The sequence below is a fragment of the Nematolebias whitei genome, chromosome 11 (assembly GCF_014905685.2).
Source record: "Nematolebias whitei isolate Nwh7 chromosome 11, NemWhi1, whole genome shotgun sequence".
In the NCBI taxonomy this organism is placed as follows: Eukaryota; Metazoa; Chordata; class Actinopteri; order Cyprinodontiformes; family Rivulidae; genus Nematolebias; species Nematolebias whitei.
The window spans coordinates 19453572-19471165 of NC_056508.1; the positions used below are offsets into that span (position 1 = coordinate 19453572).

Here is a 17594-nt window from a genome sequence, read left to right on the forward strand (position 1 = left end):
TATATATATATATATATATATATATATATATATATATATATATAATTATCTTTTTGTTTTAAAATTGCTGATTTAGAGATAATGCTACGAAGTGTTGAAAAATACTAATAGGAGGTTACATTAAAGGTTTGTCTTAAAAGTAATACTTGGATATTTTACTTTTATAACAGCAGCTTGACTTTGAAGATGGTCCTGTGAAGAACATCACTATCACAGTAGAAAATGAGATCCCTTACTTTACATGCAAAGTGAAGAATCGCAACTCTGCTGGTCTTTGGACAATAGAAACAAGTAATGAGATCACTTTTAGCGGCGCTGGGAAAAGAAGTGAAGGGGCTGGCAAAGAAGACACATCCAGCTATAATGTGATAATAAAAGTGGAGGACGTCAATGAGCCTCCTGTCTTTAACCCATCTAAGAAACGAGTTTCTGTGCCTGAGAATAACGAGGTGGGACAATATTTAGAGACCTTTTCTGCTACAGACCCTGACGTCAGCAGTGCAAATAAAATAAAGTAAGTAATGAAAAAAACTACAAGTCAGTCTTTCCAGAAAGCAACATTCTGCAAGAGTAAATATAAAATGGCTGGCATGTATTTCAGATACATAAAAGGAGCGGATCCAGCTGGTTGTCTTGCAGTGGACCCGGAGACAGGAAACATAACCACATCAAAGATCTTAGATCGAGAGTCTCCCTTTGTTCAAAATGGAGTCTATGTAGCCACAATTTATGCAGTTGAAGACGGTATACTTTATTATTTTTTCCTTGCATTTATAAATTTGCCATCGCATTACTCATATTGTACAACATGTGTGTCTGCAAACAAGGTGAGCCTCCACTGACAGGCACAGCAACTCTCAGCATCCATATTAATGATGTGAATGACAACGCTCCATTGCTGACTGTAAACACTATTGACATGTGTCAAAGTGATGAAACCTCACATGCCAATATCACAGCTTTGGACCTGGATGAAGAACCCTATTCTGGGCCTTTCAGGTTCAAACTTCTTGAAGATACTGAGAACAAGTGGAGGGTTGAACCTAACCAAGGTGAGCTCAATCGCTCAACAAGGTCAAAAACACACTAAAATGCCACTAGTGTCAAAGAAGCACCAAATGTAAAGCTAGTTAATGAAGTTTGTTGCCAATATTTCTTACAACCAAACCAAGTTTATGCTTGTTTTGTATGTTCAGGGTATTCAGTCAGCCTAGTGAAAGAAAATACAGTTTATTCTGGTCATCATGAGCTGCTGATAGAAGTGTCAGATCGTCAAGGAAAGACTGCTGTCCACGTACTGTCAGTCACTGTGTGCGACTGCTTGAACGCAACACAACCAAACTGCAGACACCTAAAGGTTTCTGGCTCCACAGTAAGAGGACCAGCTCTGGGAACATTTTTTTTCTGCACGACACTGTTTGCAGGTAGGTTAAAAATCCTCATTACTGACCAATTATCAATATGATCTTGACAATGCATCAACAATGTATATGTTTGTTCAGGTTTTCTACTTTTTACTTGTCTGGTGTCATGTAAGTATAAGAAGATGCTGATCCCAGTAGATCCTGGCCTGGGCCCAGTAGATTCTGGACACTTGATAATGAGTAACACAGAAGAACCAGGAAACGACTGCAAAGTAAATATTGTTATTTTGAAGTTATTTCTAATAAAGAGCATACCAACACTAAAACAAGCACATACATTATTTTTCTACTTTTGAAAATAAAACTGTGCAAGTACACAAAAGCATTATTCTGTAAAAGTAGTTTTGTGTCATTTTTGCTGTAAAAATAGTAACAATAAAAATGTGTTCATTTGTTTAAGGTGCCCTTTGAGCTGACAAACAGTTATCACAGGGAACAGATGTTAATAAGACCTCAAGTTGTGCCTGTGACCACGTCACCAGTAAGTATCGCAAAGTTTGTTTTATTGTACTGTATTAACACCTTAATATTTTCCTAATAGTTTAACTTTGAACACAGAAGAATTTTTAACAAAACAACTTAAGCTAAGCACGGCCCACAGAGATAACATTAAACTCTGGTTTTGACAGTGAACAGCTGCTATAAACTGAAAGACGTTCAGGACAATTTTACTTATTACAGAAAAGAGTCATAAATATATCCACTTGAAGAAACTAAACTGGTTCTCTGCTTTGTGCACATCGTGCATTAAGGGTGTTAACGCAAACATTTGCGTACTCCCAGCTTTGTGGGAACCTATTAGTGATATAGTTCATGTATTTTCCCCTTGCTCCTATCTTTAGCATAAAACCTAATGGGCCATGTCTGGTTCTGCAGTTACTGGCAGGAGTGCATCTCAGAAGGAAGTCATACTGAATCCCACTTCCTAGTGCTGCTCCTGTCCTTACCTCTGCACCTACATCATGGCTCTTAATTTAAAGTCACAGCTTTGGTAGTGGTTAAAATACTTTCTGCTATTAATTCTTGCAGTACACCTTTAATTTAATCACTGTGGCGTCACCGTACTTACACAGTATATGCAGAACAGCTAAGGTATCTAACAGGCAAAAACATGGGCATACACTAGTTTATTATGATGATCAAGGAGTTCAATAAGAACATTAAAGTTGTGATTAATAAAAATAAATAGAATTAGTCATGACAAACATTAAACACATTCATTTATAAAGGACTTCATCTTGTTAAAAATATTAAATTGATGTGAACTAGAGTGCAAGTTTAGGTCCAAATTGTCACCGGTTGAATTTAAAACACAAACTATTTTAGTTTTATTTGTGTGAACTGAAATTTGTTTTTTGTTTTTTAACTGCGATGTGAACTTTTACAAAACAAACATACACATATTTTGAAAACTACAGATTTTTTTTAGATACATCTAGGCATGCAAACATATTTTTGTTTAAGGGAGTGTGTAGAGGGGTCATCAGACTGGGCACTGATTTGTATATCATCAGCTATTGAGTCTGTGTAATCTAATTCTTGAAAGGTTTTTATTTTACAGCAAAGTATTGTTCAATCAAATGTAAAAACTTGTGCCAATTTAAAGAAGTAAAATAAAACTGCATTTGTATCTTTAAGGTGCTCTTTGAGTTATTAAACAACAGCAATCATGGAGAACGGATGCCAATAAGATCTCGAGTTGTACCTGTGGCCACACCAGTAAGTGCTGTCAAGTCTATATTAACATCCTGTGGTAACATCTTCCCAAAGCAGATTAAAAATATCTATAATACCTTATGACAAGAATAGACATATTCTACTAGTTAATCAGTTGTGACACTCAGTCGTTCAACATATCCTCGCTGACACTTGTTTATTTAGAGGGATGCACAAAGTTCTGAATTACACAAGCCTTTTCTTCTAAAGCACAAAACAGCACATCTACACCTTAATAGACCTGCGAACAGGGAGAAGCTGTGAAACCACTGAACTCCTTTGACTGACAGCTGAGCCTGGTCGAACGAACCAGAGCAAACAAAATGGAGTAACCACACAACTCAGCAGATGAGGAGCTAGAAAACATACTGTCAGGTTTTTACAGTCCTTACACACACAAACACACAGTTACTGATGTGTGCCTTCACACGTGAACAGAGCAAATGCTGCAGTCCAGAAAAACAAAACACAGAATTAGAAATACTGTATATAAAAATAAAACAATTAAAACAATTAAGATATAAAAACACAGACTGGCTCTCTGGAGAAATACACAACCACACATTTCTAAAGCAGGGGTCGACATAAGCACAACTACAACGAGACAACCAGATCTTGCCTCGAGGTTGTCTGATGGACCACTAAGTGAGACAGATATACTGTTGCCATGACGGATTTATGCCATCTTTAAAAATGGCAGGGCTTAATTTGTAAATGGTAAATGGACTGTACTTATATAGCACCTTTCTATCTTATCAAGATACTCAAAGCTCTTTACACTACAATCTGTGCCTCATTTACCCATTCATACAGCTCTATACTAGATCTATACAAAGATAATTGAACAAATCATTCTAAAGAGACTAATCAGAGCTTTATCACATTCATACACTGATGGGACACACATCAGAGGCTATGAGGGGTTCAGTGTCTCGCCCAGGGACACATCGGCATGTGACTGCTGGTGGATTCGAACCCCCAACTCTTGCATTGGAGGACGACTGCTTTAACCACTCAGCCACAGCCGCCCCCCTGTCCCACGGGGATGATTTGTAAACTGACCAATGCCAGAACGCAAATTATGTGTGTGTGTGTGTGTGGGGGGGGGGGATGAGGAGGGTGCGTGGGGGAATAGAGGGAGCTGTAGGTCCTCCTGCCCCTTAAATGTTTGAATAAAGTAGATGCTATTTCCTGCATTTTGGCCTGTTTTAACGGGGTGTTTAACTATGTTTACCTACATTTGTAAACACTTGATTCAGTAACTATTTTAGAGAGCAACAACAGGTTGTGTGTGAATAGAGCAGCTCCGATTCTGTCAAGTGCCCCCCCCCCACACACACACACACACACCATGTTTCTGAGCTGAACTCTTCTCCGCTGAATTCATTCCTGCGTTGTTGCTCCTGCTGCTCCCACCTGTATTACGACTGCCATCTCAGTTGTCCAACTAAAGACAATCCATCCATTTATTTAATTAAAGTAAACTGGACTGTCTTTTTGACATTTTGATAGATGTTATTTTTACAAATTAGCGCAATTGCTTTGATACATGATTAATGTGAATAATACACATCAAACAGTCCTGTGCGGAAGGTAAGGCAAGCCAAGTGGCCCATTAATAGCCACTTTTACCACATGTATGGCTATTAATGGGCCACTTGGCTTGCCATATAAAGGAAGACATTTCATCCCAGCAGGACATGCCATCCGTGTCTCTGTTGGACAGGAGCGTGTGGGCAAGCTGGTGCGTCTGCTGCAGCTGTAACATCCACTCCACAGACTGGGAAACGTCTCCTCTCATTCTATTTTTAATAAATAACAAAATAAAAATGTGCGATCACTTTGAACTTTTAGGGGCGGAGATTTGAGTTGCAGGATCTGAGCAAACAGTTGCCTGAACGTACCCGGTCAAAATAAGAGTTCCCAGATCTTGTTCCGGTAGGATCCGGCTCAAATAAAGTAAATGAAGTGTTGGTGGCATGTTTTGTTGCGGTCTTGTTAAAGCCATCCAATCTAACGATGATACAGGGATTAAACCGACACGGCTTTCTACAAATAAAGAGAATCAGAGTGACAGTTGTGTTATAGTGACAGAATGAATTATTTCCATGGTGAAACAGCGCCGCTCAGAGGTGAAGCTGCATATCATTTTAACCATGACGTCAACATGTCAATGATTTTAACGGAAAGCAACATGAAGATCGGCGGAGACACAGCACATACTTTTCTAAGTAAATTAAGACTGTTCTTATTCATAAACAGAATTACACTAGTACATTTTCCTTAATCTGACATATTGAACGGCGATCCGTGCGACACTTTCTCCCCCTCACCCCCGCCCCACCTGCTGTTCCGGCATCAGTCGGTTTACAAATGAAGCCCTGGCAGCAGGTGTGCAGTGTTCCTAACTCTGAGGCACGCTGCAGGTGAGAGCACCAATCAGTGTTTCATGTACTACACCTCGCTGCCCGAACCAAAGGTGCTGCCATGTAATCAATTATTAAATGGCTGCATATTAAACCGAAGTGTTTACACATGACCAGTTTACTGCAGCCGGGGGAGATATCAGAACTGATACACAATACTGATAACATTTGCCACCTTCCCTTCCTGAACTGCGCTTCCACCTCCTCGGGACTTTTGTATCTAAAATCTAAGTTTGTATTAAATGTTAATGTGCATCATTATCTTTGTAGACATGTCCAACTTGAGTGCGTGATTAAACTCCTGGTCTTCCAAAAAGACAGCGCTGCTGTGGAAGCGAGCCCAGCCCGAGTGTCTCTCAGTGAGAGAGGCAGCGTCTGCTGCTTGAGTTCTTATAATTACACAATAACAGCACTAAAAGATAAACATTTATATGACTTACATTACAACTAAGGTGTGTGTCTCTGTTTAACTTGTTTTTTCCTCCAGACTCAAGAAGTTCTCTGAGTCAGTTTCAGCTGTTTGTAGTTTCCATAAATATCTGCTAAATTCATCTCTACAGTGTTTTAGCAACAACACAGTGTCTGGACGAGCTAAACTTGTTTATATTTGGAACCAAACTGAGGTAATTGTACTGCGAGAAATGTAATTTAATAAATGATCAATCATGAAAATTAAATACTATTAAATTACTACATGAACCAAAATCCTGAAAGTAAAATCCCTTTGAATGAAAAAGTCATTTTAGGGAAGAAATCTGTCAGTCTGGGAAACTTTTAAATAATTATTTTAAAATATTTATAGTCTGCAAAATACTTTGTTGTAGTTTAAAAAAATATATCTGACAAATCATTTCTCAATTGAAAACACTGAAACGACGTGAAAGTAAACTCTTAAAAAAGTTGTTAAAACTTGTCTCAATGCAATATACTTAAATTACACTTTCTTGAGATATTTGCCTTCTTTATTAAAAAGGTTGCCGAGCACCAAAACTTTCAAGAGGCTGGAAAATGTTCTTACGCCAGCCCGTGTAAAGGCTCAAACAGAAATGAGAAACCGAGTAGTGAAAAGAAACAAAGATACAAAGTGACATATATTTAATTTAGGCCTTTTCATAAGATTTGTTGTCATCCCAGGACTATTAGTCTCAGTGTTAGTAGTAACGTAACTTAAACTGCACAAACCTGAAAAGTCTTTTTATTTTCTTCATTTCACTTTGACTAATGACATTAACTAAAATGATTTGAACAACATGCTGTAGCTAAAGTCCAAACGGTTCCTTTACTCTCCCCAGGTAATAACAGACACCGTAGCTAACTTCGAAGCGCACCTGAATGGTACAGAATCTGAAGAAACGAGCTCTGGAACGACACCTTCAGTCACCGTACTGAAATGAATACATTTATCATGTTTTGCAATTGTTACAGCTTTTTGGACCGAGTAATTCTGTTTGACTTAATTGGCAGATTTTGTTTAATTACAAACTATTTCCAAGGTTTTAATAATTAAATATTTTATTGACAAGTCCATACGCCAGCAGTGGAGGACTTCCCAAAGAGTTACATCAGCCATGGGGAAGAGACGCCAGCGGGGAATACATACAAATATAGTACTTCTATATATTTCTACATACTTATAAATATTAAAAATAGCACCGCTTTTTTAACAAACACAATTACACAACTCTTGTGCTTTTCAAGGACTGGATGAGACGAAGCCAATATCGTGCTGATATTCTACTGAAAAGGGCACTGGAAATAAAGCTGGACGTCCTGGAAGAACAAGGTGCAGAACTGGGCGATTACGAGCCAGTAGTCTACGCTGACGAAGGACACGCAGATCACAACTATGAACTTGAGGCCATTTATATTCCTGCTCATTCCCTTGTCCCAGACTTTAACCTGGATTCCAAGTTCTTTTCTCTGGTTTCGGTCTGTTGTCCTGCTCATGCCACTGCCCAGGGAACTAAGATTTAACAAACCAGCTGCATTAAGCATGCTGCAGAAATGTAGTCTGTACCTTGAGAAGACATAACTACCCTTTTTTTTTTTTAAATACTATTATTCTAATGTACAGATGACCAGTTGGAAATGTAACAAAATATTTATATTCTTAATTTTCACTATTTAAAAGTGTGCACTTGCTACATAATGAAGTAGAAGCTGCTGTGTGTTCAAACACAAATTGAAGAAATGGATGCTCACCCTTTGCAGTGTCTGTTGTTTAATCGGATAAAACTGGAGAAGAATTCAAAGATTTTTACTGGGAGCATGCTGGTTCCATTTCTTACTCATCTCAGAGTAATTCCATAAAACCTAAAAAAAAAAAGAAACAAGACAAAACAAACGAAAAAGGATCAAATGTATGTAATCCATCACAGATATTGCAAACACAGCAGACACAGTGGACTGATAAAAAGCTGCTGCACCAAACTCCCACTGGGAGTTATCAGTGTGAGGGCCAAGTACGATTTAGAAAAATAACACTGAACAATCTCTAAAGATATAAAATAAGAATGAAAGGATCCGCTCTACTTTTTCCTTTGCTTGAAACAATTCTGATGCTTTAGACAGGAAGTGTTTTCCACCCTGAATTGTCTCTTCCTGTAAAGTGCTTGTGACGTGCATTGTGCTGAAAATATATTATTTGTTAATCTGCTTCCTGATACGTTACAATATCAACATGCTATATTATTTTACTGTATTAATAAACTTTATAACCCTTTTTTATCATTTCAAGGTCATTGTGAATATTACGTTTTCATTTCCGATACTATAATAATTTGGACGTGGCTATCTCTGCAGGAAGAGAACAGACAGTAACAGAGTGTTCATTATTTTGTTTGTGTGAGAGCTTTAATGTTGCGATTCAGTTCCTGGGAATCCTTGAAAAATGTTCATCTCTAACGCCCTTGATGAGTTTATATAAAATTGTTTCATTTCAGGAAGTTAGAATGGACCAGAACTCATGAATAAGTTGTGTGCTTGGGATGTATTGACTCTGTGGGTCTGACCGTTCTCCAAAACTTTGTAATAAATTTGATGAAGTCGACACATGATCATCTGTGAATCAGTTTTTTCTGTATATCCAACAAATCAAAAAGTGGGGAAAAGACAAAAACTAAACAAAAAAATAAATCTTAACGTTTAAGAGATTTTAAAAAATTGGTGCGATACCCATTTAAACAACTGGCATATTTCCTTTTCAATTCGCAACAGTCAAAGTGAAACAGAAAGTGACATCTAAAGGGAACGCCCTGGTCTTTGTTTACTGAACAAACATTTTAACTCCGACTCTTCTCTTTCTGAAGTCGCTCAAAAAAATCTGAAGAAACATCAGATTCTTCTCTACTGCCTGTGTTGTTGTAGCAGGCTTTCCCTCATGTCCTCACTTCCTGAATTAAGTTAAATTAAGGATCCATATGCCACAGTGCGTTGGACTCCCTGATATTGTACCAACCATGTCAACATTCATCATTTTTGTGTCGGAGCTCTAATAATAATTATGAATTTATTCTGGTAATGTTACGAGTTTATTTTCGTAATACGACGACTTTAATCTTGTATTATTTCAACTTTTTTCTCGTAATATTACGACTTTACTCTCGTAATATTATGACTTTATTGTCATACAACTTTATTCTCATAATACTATGACTTTATTCTCATATTTAATGTATTTTTTTTCTTAGTGTGGCCCTAAAGCTCCATCGTAGTTATCCTTCCAAAAATGCATTCACATTTTTAAAAAAATATTTGATGTCACAGGAACTTTAGAAAGTCTTCAAAAGAGCCAAAAGCAAATACTTCTTCCAGTATTTCAGTGTTTTCTGTAGACCCCATCAGTCTCTCACCACAACTGTTTATTAACTTTATTAACCTTTATTTAATCAGACAAATCCCATTGAGACACCGTGCAATAGTTAATAAAGAGGTCTAATATTTGAGCCTGAATGATAAAAGAAAGTTGTGTAGATGAACTTCCTTACAAACTGACCATAGTATTAAGACGAGGTTGTTCATGTAAAGTGAATAAGACAAATTCATACCTGTGTTTGTTTTAGTTGAATCTGATTTAAGTCAGAAGTTTCTAGTTCTGGTCAACAGGACCCACGGTCAGGGCCGGCACAAGGCTGCTTAGGGCCCCAGGGCCACTAGGGGGCACCCTAAGTGGAAGCACAGGTTTTAGGAAGTTTATGAAGTATTGAGAAAGAAGTAACATAAACAGGTCAAATGTGTGGGTAAAGATTGTATAATATTTTAAGTTCAGCTTTTGCAAATTGTTGCATACCTTTACATAATTTTAAGAACTAATTCAACATTAAATTTCTTTTTTTAAACCATTTTACGTGGTTTCAAGTAATTGTTCATTTACATTTTTAAGTATTTCCTTGATATTTTATTTTATTTAGTCTGTTTTGCACAATTTAAGTTATTTTTATGCATCTAAGTTATTTTATCTGTTTGTTGTTGATCTTGCAGTACAAATTATTTTGAACATTACTGATGCAGTTCTTTGGAACCAAAGATAATAAACCAGATGACACTTTTGCTGTAAAATACATTGAGTTTTGTTATCTTCTTTTGTTACTTTTAGTAGCACTAGATATATACTGTATATATAAGATACTGTAAACAGGGCTGTCACACTTGCAATGAGTTTATGTTAGGTGGGTGAATGATCTGATCATGTGACTGTTGATTGTAGTAATCCAGATTATTAGCAGAAATAGAGGGCCCCAAACCTAATTTCGCTTAGGGCCCCATGGAGGCTTAGGTCGGCCCTGCCCGCGGTCCTGCATGTTTTAAATGTGTCCCTGCACAAAGCTGATTCAAATGATCCGATGATGCTTTAGTGTCATATAGTCATGCAGAAGTCTGTTAAATGACCCCGTTCATTAAAATCAGCTGTATCAAAGCAGGAAACTGATCATGTATGACAGAAGGCCCTAAAGGACCAGGGTCGAGCCCTTTTGTTCAGATGTAAAGCTAAGAGACAAATGCCAAAATGAAAATAATTTAAATGAATTATCTTAATGTGTTGTCTGCATACCTAAAAAACAATAAATATTTTAATACTAAATATTTCTTTCACATAAGGATACTTACGGTCAGCAAAACTAAAAAAACTAATGTTTGCAGCTACTAAAATGATGGCTAACGCTAATTTTGCTAACACGTGGATTAAATTAGCTTTTTCCCTAATTAAGGCCAAAACTATAAATCATTAATGTCTTTGGTTACTATTTTACAAAATGCATGTTGTAATAATAAATTAAATGTTCAAACACGACAAACAAAACTGGAACTACATAACTTAAGTCACAACCAAGTTAGCATTGATAGCATGGTATTTACTGTGGTCTGGTTTTTCCACCCCATCAGAAGTAAAAGGACCCTACCTGTAGTGAGAAGTCGGTTCATCTCACACACTCATTTATCAGTTTCAATTGAGTTTCTTAAAAATTGAGATATTTCGTCCTTTTTTTATTATTACAATAAACTTGGTTCCAGCAGCAACAGGAAGTTAATTGAAGCGGAGGCGCGTTCGTTTTTAGTCAACTAAGTGATGCTTCGGGTAGAAATGAGGAGGAGCGGGAGGAGCTTTCTCATAAATAGACAAAGTTTTTGTCGGCGGAAAGATGTACCGTTAAATCTTTTTTTTTTTTATTATTATTATTATTATTTATAGCAGCCACGTGGTTGAAGTGGGCATAAAGCTTCTGGATCTGAGCGCGGTATCCAACTGGTACACTTTTTGAAATGAAGAGAGAACTCAGCCAGCCTGAGAACCACTTTATCTACAAGGCTTCAAATGGTGCGCAGCTAATATTCAGAGCCGTTCATCTTTTATAGTTTGCCTGCCCCCTAGCGGTAAGACTTGAATACTACTCGACAAGAAAGACAACAAATTTTATTCGCAAATACGTTTTATATATATATTTAAGTTACATATATATATATATATATATATATATATATATATATATATATATATATATATTTAAATTACGTTTTATGGATAGTAAATATTTAATGTAAGAATAGTTAATGAATAGAGTAAAATAAAACAGACCCCAGACCATTTTTCTGTTAAGGGAAGGATAAATTCAAATGAATTTTGATCAATTAATTTTTCTACTATGGAAAGTTCTGTTTGATGAATGGGAGCTTTTTCACAGGAAAAGAAGCAGATTTGAGTGAAATAGATACTTGGGTGTAAAAATGTTCACACTTGAGTCAGTGAGGTTAAAAGTCATAAGTGAATTCAATTCAACCTTTATTTAGACAGGTTAATCCCATTGAGCCTCGAGGACTCATTTACAAGAGAGGCCTGATTATATAAATATATTAAATATGGAATAAGTGAATATTCGTGTCAATTAGCTAGACAGTTTTGAGGAATTTGTTTTACTGTTGGGTACAAAAATAAAGAACTAAAACAGCAGCAGCACAGGACATGTAAACATCCAGATGATCTATTTGTGTACCTAAAACTACAGTGACCTGGCTGACCCATTAATTAACACATAAAATGTAACATTTGTAACATTGATGATTGTATCGTAATCTGCTGGATTTATTGTTTAGATAACTATTACTAATAAGCTTTTATAACGTATGTGAATGATCTGTACAGTGCCGAGACAACTTCTGTGTGACTTTGCGCTTTATAATTAATCTGAATTTAATCAAATTACTACAGAAGGTATTTTATGAAAATCAGCCCTGAATTTTTTAATCAGCCCAATATTTTATATACTGATTTTTTTATGGTTGATTTGCATATAAATGGTACCAAACATTCAAAAGTATATAATTAGAATGTTTTTCAACTTCTAATTTTTAAGCTGTTATAAACAATAACATTATAGATGAAGTAAAACTATATAAATATAAAGCATATTTGAAACAACACATAAACGTTTGTTTTGGTTGTATGTTTATTTAAAATTTTAAATGCATTCATATTGATCCCCTGCTGATTCTATAAATAAACGGTCCCTACCACCTAACTGGTTTTTCTTCTGAACTACTCTGGAGGTAGCCGTCGTACAACTCTCTTAGATGGAGGATGAGCTCCTCTGTGTTCTGTCCTGTGAGAGCAGACACAGGAATGACCCTCTGGGTGACGTGGCTCTTCAGAGTCTCCAGCTTCTCCTGGGCCTCAGGTAGGTCCATTTTGTTGGCTACAACGACCTGAGGTCGCTGGGACAGACCAGGCTCATACTGGTCCAGTTCATAGCTCAAATGTTGGAGCTGAGTCCAGGGCTCTGGCTCCGACAGGTCCAGAACGAACAGGAGGAAACGGCAGCGCTCTATGTGGCGCAGGAAGGAGATACCCAAGCCTCGGTTTAAATGGGCTCCTCGGATGATGCCTGGGATATCAGCAACTGTGCAAAGCGAATGTACAAACGTGAATTGCGTATAAAATAATGTAAACCTTAAAATGGACTGATGATCTGCTTAAAGGCAACTACCTGCAACCTGCTCGTGGTCCCTGTACTGAACAATCCCAACGTGTGGGTTGAGTGTGGTGAAAGGATAAGCAGCTACAGCAGGCCTGGCGTTGGAGATGGCTGTCAACAGTGACGACTTCCCCGCATTGGGAAAACCAACCTGAAGGTGTACAAACACACATCAGGCTCAAGCTGTACTTTTTCCAAATGTGTGTTCAGGAACAGGGACTTCCTCCTACCAGTCCAGCATGAGCCATAGTGCGCAGCTCTAAATGAAGGACCCGCTCCTGACCGGCCATACCGGCGGTTGCAGTCATTGGGGCACGGTTCTCATTTGACAGAAAGAATCGATTTCCCTTTCCCCCCGACCCTCCAAATACTGCCACATACTCCTGACCGTGCTCGGAAAGGTCCGCTACGGTGTCCCCCTGCTCCTTCACCACCGTTCCCATCGGCACCTGAACAGATGGATAACGCAGGAGAGGTCGGAACAGCCCAATTCAAGATGGTCGCCACAGACAACTCACTTTGAAAAACACAGGTAATTTGGTTAATTTCACTAACGCTGTGCTAATATTTGGTGTGTTTGTTGTTGAGTCAGTAACACATAACTGAAGTGCTACTCGTTGCACAAGATGCTTAAACCCTTGGTAAATGTTGAGTCAAAATTGTCTGTTAGCAAAATATTTCGTGAACTACCAGACAGACTTTTATGAAACTTTCAGAATCCAATCACTGGATGTACATTTGCATCTAAGTTAAGTGCATTTTAGAATCAGCGCATTTGAAACGACGGCCGCTGCAGCTAATCAATCGAAGACAAAACTGGCTGTAACTCGATCACTTTTACAGAAACTGACCCACGTGTTGACGAGGTAGCAGCTGCACATGCTCCGAGTGCGACGTCACAAATTGCATGACACTGTGCATGACGTTATTTTCTATTTTGCTACCACTACATTCATCATCACCACCTTTTATTAAAGACACAAGAAGGTCCAAATAAAATAATAATAATATGAATAAACAATATAAAAAAAAGATAGAAATCATAAATATAAGTCACAGGTTTACAAAAAGACTAAAACACCAGTGGGTCCTCATTCTGGACTTAAATCTGAATGAGCTTTGTGCAATATCCAAATACTATAAACATTATTTATGAAGCCCTTTAAAAACAGCCACAGCTGCAACAAAGTGCTGTACAAGTAAAGTCAAGAACATTTAAACGCAAAACAATTAAAACAGTGCAGAGCAAATTTCAGGCTGTGCCAAAAGCCAGGGAATAAAAAAGAGTTTCTCAGAGTTGTAAAAATGGACTGTGAACATTGTCTGTCTGTGAACAGTCTGGTGGGAAGAGGGAGATCGTTCCTTAATATTCTGACCAAAACTCCCTCATTTCTCTTCATGACACGGCGTTAGTCTAAAACGCTGGCATGAAAGATGGCGGGTGATATAGAATCCTTCAAGGAACGGCCTCGACGAGCCTTTCACGCATGATGGAAACGCCTGAACTCACTGAAACGTAAGTCGTGCTGCCGTTCCGACCGTGACAGTTCTTGCTGCTCCCCGAGTGCCCGCTCTCTCCTGAGTAAAGTGGCCCCACTTTGGCCAATGATTTCACAAACCGGTCAGCTGAAAGCATAAAAACACACACACAAAAAAAGCACAATAGTTAAATGTGCGTAAGAAATAAAATGGTCAAGGTGTAAAATCCATTTGTATTCTTCTTATGAGTTGCGTGCCCACCTCTTCCAGCACATCGACTCATGTTAAACAGATGGTGTTAAAGTTGAGTTCAGGAAACGGTGGAGCCCACGTGCAGCATCAAATCAGCACGCACCACTGTGACCAGCTCACCCTTTAGAATGATGCTTCCTCCATCGCCTCCATTCCCTCCATCCGGTCCGCCCCACTCCTTCCTGGGCTCACTGTGAAAGGTGCACACTCCCTTCCCACCAGAACCGGCCACCAGCCTCACACGACGAGAGTCCACAAATTGTCGAGTCTGCGATGCACAAGAAGTTTGGTGTGTGAACAAAACAAAACACTGGACACATTTGTAATTTGCACTAAAGTACATTTACTTCAGCGATCACTGTGGCTTCCTAAAGTGCATATCCTGTGGTTTTCTGTGGATGCGTATCGATTTCAATTTGTAGTTGAGGTTCAGACATGAAAGATTTTCCTCCAGATGTTTTCAGAGGAGTTTGCAAAAGCACATTTTCCAACAGCTGTAAATAAATCCCTCACTGGTGATCAGAAGTACAACAAAGCAGGTTTTACAACCAAACCAAGCATTTTGGACCAAACATTAACCTGCTCTTGAAATAAAACTCTACTCTGACATTTTACTTTGATTTAAATGTTTTAGAAGCACATTCTCCGCCTGTTTCAGCTGACATAAATAGCTACTATCTTTTTAAATATATCAGCTACTTTCGAGTCCTGAGGTCATTTTTTCTCATGTTTTTATTTGCTAAAACACCACTAAGCTAGCTTTAGAGAGCGGAAGCTTATAAACACATACCAGCTTCTTTTCAGACACGTCTCTCTTACTCGGAATCTCTCGGGCTTTTCCGTAAAGTTTCGTGGCGGTGCAGACGTCTCTGAGACCGACCCTTGTGTGTCTCACGTCCTGTCCTTTACCCTGTCCTAAACTAACTCCTGAACATATCCTCGCTGAGAGCCAGCGGGCTGTTTTAACTCTCGACAACATCTTGTCGTTACAGACTGAATGTTGAACGGGCTAATGGCTAAATTGTGTTTTTAAAGTCATGTCGGCTGTTCGCCTAAACAGAAAAATCCAAACAAGTTATTAAAAACGAAACGCGATCGGTAATTAAACTGTAACATAGCTGGAAAAAGAGTCGTGGTACTTTACAAGGAGCATAACCTTTGATAATATTGCTAACATGTTCAAAAACATCGCATGCTGAAAGTGTACGGAAGCTGCGCTGGGACAAATATCTTTTTCGCCGATGTTTTTGGGGTTGCACAGAATCCTTTATGTTGCATTACTGCCACCTTCTGGTCGCATTTGTCTACTACTGTGTCCATTCAGCAAAATAAAGCGCCAGTAAGCGATTCCTAAGCACGTGCGTCTACAAAAATTAGAATATCGTGAAAAAGATCGTTTTTTTTTTTTTTTTTTTTTTTTTTTGTCAATCCTTCAGAAAGTTCAACTATTATATAGATTTAGTAAACATAGAGTGAAATATTGCACGTTTTTATTTCTTGTAATTAATGGTCAAGTCACATTTATTTATATAGCACATTTAAAACAGTAACTGTTATCAAAGTGCTTACCAAAAAAAGATCACAGCATCAAATATTAATAACAACATATTACAGCAACATGATTAAAAGCATAAAAACATTAAATATAATGAGAAACAATGAAATACTAAATCAAATCACCCTGCGTTAAACGTCAGGGAGTAAAAGCAAGATGGATGAACACAATCATCAACAACGGAATACCAAATGAGATCACTGTGTTAAATGCCAATAATATGATTATGGCTTGGTGAAAACCTAAAACTGTGTCTTAGAAAATTTGAATATTGTGATAAAATGTTATATTGGCAACTGATGCACTATGCACAAACAAATCCTAGACACGAGCTACAAATGTCGCTTTCCTCAAGTCAAGCAACCTCTGAACCAGAGACAACGTAAGAGTGTCCAGTGGACCAACACCAGCAGATGACATGATCCCAAACCATCCCTGACTGTGGGAACTTCATACTGGACTTCAACAACGTGGATTCTGGACCTCTCCACTCTTCCTCCAGACTCTGGGATCTTGATTTCCAAATTACATGAAAATTTACTTTCATCTGAAAAGAGGACGTTGGACCACTGAGCAACAGTCCAATTCTTTGTCTCCTCAGGTAAGACACTTCTGACAGTCTCTGGTTCAGGAGTGTGACACCAGGAGTTAAAAATATTGAACCTCTTCAACGATATTCTAATTTTCTGAGACACTGAATTTTTTTTTTCTTCCATTATCTGTAAGTCATAGTCATCAAAATTATAAGAAATAAAGGCTTGGAATATTTCACTCTATGTGTAATAAATCTGAATAATATATGAGTTTCACTTTCTGAAATGACTGACACACATTTGTAACTTTTTGACAATTTTCTACAATTTTCTAAAAATTTTAGATTCGCCTGTAAATCCCTTGGTTGGCTGTGGCTGAGTGGTTAGAGCAGTCGTCCCCTAATGCAAGAGTTGGGGGTTTGATTCCGGCAGCAGTCACATGCTGAAGTGTCCCTGGGCAAGACACTGAACTCCTCATTGCCTCCGATGTGTCCCATCGGTGCATGAATGTGATAAATCTCTGATTATTCTTTGTAGAGATAGAGAGCTGTATGAATGAGTAAATGAGGCACAGATTGTGTTGTAAAGAACTTTGAGTGTCTTGATAAGATAGAAAGGGGCTATATAAGTACAGTCCATTTACCATTTTACTCAAATGAAAAAATAAATTTTAAATATTAAAATACTTTGCTTTACTGATAATTTTTTCTATTTGAATTGATAATGGAGCATTTACTGTGGCC

At 37.9% G+C, this 17594-nt stretch overlaps 2 protein-coding genes across 2 annotated transcripts in view; one reads left to right on the forward strand and one right to left on the reverse strand.

Moving 5' to 3' along the window:
- The window catches only part of LOC119416655 (cadherin-like protein 26), a 9788-nt gene extending 2248 nt beyond the window's left edge, over nucleotides 1–7540 (forward strand). The window contains exons 8-13 of the mRNA XM_037683841.1: nucleotides 171–514; nucleotides 602–744; nucleotides 828–1052; nucleotides 1197–1372; nucleotides 1538–1645; nucleotides 7265–7540. Coding sequence (XP_037539769.1) covers nucleotides 171–514; nucleotides 602–744; nucleotides 828–1052; nucleotides 1197–1372; nucleotides 1538–1645; nucleotides 7265–7540 — 1272 coding nt within the window. The remainder of the gene's footprint in view (nucleotides 1–170; nucleotides 515–601; nucleotides 745–827; nucleotides 1053–1196; nucleotides 1373–1537; nucleotides 1646–7264) is intronic.
- Nucleotides 7541–12507: 4967 nt separating this feature from the next.
- Nucleotides 12508–15979, reverse strand: mtg2 (mitochondrial ribosome-associated GTPase 2). The gene is made up of 6 exons (XM_037683982.1): nucleotides 15554–15979; nucleotides 14884–15031; nucleotides 14543–14658; nucleotides 13263–13481; nucleotides 13045–13183; nucleotides 12508–12957 (listed from the first exon to the last, which is right to left on the reverse strand). The coding sequence occupies exons 1-6, from the start codon at nucleotides 15740–15742 to the stop codon at nucleotides 12569–12571; spliced, it is 1200 nt and encodes a 399-aa protein (XP_037539910.1). The 5' UTR covers nucleotides 15743–15979; the 3' UTR covers nucleotides 12508–12568.
- Nucleotides 15980–17594: the final 1615 nt, after the last annotated feature.